At 43.6% G+C, this 2,330-nt stretch overlaps 1 protein-coding gene across 1 annotated transcript; it reads right to left on the reverse strand.

Moving 5' to 3' along the window:
- Window positions 1–618: 618 nt before the first annotated feature.
- On the reverse strand, window positions 619–939 carry LOC120081125 (UPF0329 protein ECU05_1680/ECU11_0050-like). Its single transcript, XM_039035800.1, has one exon. It carries the CDS (start codon window positions 937–939, stop codon window positions 619–621), a length of 321 nt encoding a protein of 106 aa, XP_038891728.1.
- Between the last annotated feature and the right edge of the window lie 1,391 nt (window positions 940–2,330).

Raw genomic sequence — 2,330 nt, forward strand, 5'->3', positions numbered from 1 at the left:
CTTCTTGGCCGATGCGGGCTCGCTACTTTCTGCAATTGCCTTGCCTTTTTCTTTGGCCAACGCAAGGTGGGCTTCTTGCCTTTGTCTTTTCTCCCGTTCTTTGCGTTGCTCTTCCTTCTCGCACTCTGCGATTTCTTTGCCCTTCTTCTTATATAAGTGTCGCAAATTAGCTTCACATTTCTTCTCCTTCTCTTCCAACAATTTCCTCTCCTCTTCTTCTTTCTTCTTTTTCTCTTCCACTTCCTCTTCTCTTTCTTCTCTCTCGAACTCTTCTACAAACTGCTCAGAGGCCAGCAATAGATGTTGTTCCTCCTCGCGCCTCCGTATTCCTTCAAGCCTTGCGAGCTCATTATTACTGCGCATTTTCTCATCTTGTAGTCTTCTTCTGCGATTTCCTTCTGCCATGATGAGTTTTGCACGCTCCATTTTCTCCTGTTTTTCCTCCTCTTCTTTTTTTTCTCTTTCTTCTTCTTCCAATGCGATGATCAGCCTATGAGGGTCAATAGTAGACCCTTGCAGTGCATTCTCCCTGCGACGCAGCATCTAGGAGGGTTCGTTCTCCTTCTTTTCCTTCATCGGCTGTAACCATTTGTGTTGTTTCGGGTTGCGCCAGCTTCATTAACTACGTTGTTTCCCCTTATCCTCCCTCACGGAGGTTGATTCTTCATCCTTTTCCGAGCTAGCAGCCCTTTGCTTCTTTTCTTCTTCTTTTCTTAGGTGCCTTTCTTCACGCCAGTGCATTTTTCTTTCTTCCTTCTCCTTGTTCTTCCTTTCCTTCTTGGTTTCCTCATTTTCGTCATCATCCTTCTTCTCTTTATTCTTTTTCTCCTTGTGATGATTTGAAGATTCAGCCTCTCCAGCCTTTCTTCCTTTGCTTTTCTTCCTTTTGTTTTTCCCTTCAGCTACTTCTGGTTGTGTCTCCACTGCAACCTCATCCATTGCAACTGCAGGAGTCTCAACCGCAACTTCAGCCTCCTTAGTTTCCTCCACCGCAATCTCTTACTCCGTAATTCTGGAGGGTCCGTCATAGGTTTCTGCATTGGCAGTCACCTCAAGAGTCTCTAGGGCCAGAATGCCTCTTCTTGTTTCTTCTTCAGTCACCACTTTCTCCGCCACCACCATTTCTTCCATTACCACCACTGTCTCCTCCTCCGTGGACAGTGGTTGATTTACAACCCCTGCCTTGGGTAGTCCACCTCCTAGCTCCAGATTGCTCAGTATGTTACCAAACACCTCAGTGTCATTGTGTCTCTTCTTCTCGCTCTCGGTTGAGACAGCTGGGGTTGTAACAGGGGTACTTTCAGTGCTTCGCCCCCTCTTGAACAGAGGAGGCCGGATGGCCAAATGGTTTCTTCAGTTTCTACCAACGATTTTTGGGACGGTGTGGGGTTGGGCAGTGAGCCTGTGGCTGGCAGCGAGGAATGCTGCCTCTCGCATAGAGACTTGGTCAGAGGAAGGGGTTGATGGTGATGCAGATTGGTTGGGATACAAAACGATTGGACTCCCCAAATTTACAAAAAGAATTTTCTTTAATATTTTATTCGAATGGACGCAAGATAAAGATTAATGCACTGTGCTCACCAATGCAAATGCATCTTCACAGAGGACGGGCAACAATGCATACATCCCTGCAACACACCCCTTAACTCAATGCATTTTTGGAGGACCGGGCGCACGTTATTTCTACCAGCATGGGGTCTGTCTCTTATACACATCTAGATGTGTATAAGAGACAGAGATAAAGATTAATGCACTGTGCTCACCAACGCAACTGCATTTTCGCAGAGGACGGGCAACAACGCATATATCCCCGCAACACACCCCTTAACCTGTCTCTTATACACATCTAGATGTGTATAAGAGACAGCGCAAAGCGTGTGTTACTTGGTTCAAGATGCGTCCATTATCGCCTTGCATACTTGTTGTTAATTATATGATTTTATTATTATTATTATTATTATTATTATATTTTTTTTATCAACGCAAGTTGCCATGACTTGCGGCAATAAATTTCCCTTTATTTCTCATTCATTCACCATTTAAAGACTAATGCATTAATTACAGAAAAGTTCAAAGAATTAAAGACGGTATGGAAAAAAATGCAAAGGACATAAATGAAGAATCAATTCATAAACTCATAAAAAGAATTAAATATAGAAGTAAAGATAAAATTCAAGAATTCAATAAGAAAGAATTTAAAGAAAGCATTAAACATAGTTGTGAGATATAGACCGAAAGATGCGTTTCCTTGAATGGGCCCAATCCACATCCCTGCAGGCGGTCCTGCTTGCTTGCCCAATGTCCTAGGGACATTGCTCCTTTCCGTTGGA

The sequence above is a fragment of the Benincasa hispida genome, chromosome 7 (assembly GCF_009727055.1).
Source record: "Benincasa hispida cultivar B227 chromosome 7, ASM972705v1, whole genome shotgun sequence".
In the NCBI taxonomy this organism is placed as follows: Eukaryota; Viridiplantae; Streptophyta; class Magnoliopsida; order Cucurbitales; family Cucurbitaceae; genus Benincasa; species Benincasa hispida.

Excerpts from the sequence above, each read along its gene's own strand:
- LOC120081125 (XM_039035800.1), bottom strand. The coding sequence starts at position 939 with ATGGATGAGGTTGCAGTGGAGACACAACCAGAAGTAGCTGAAGGGAAA.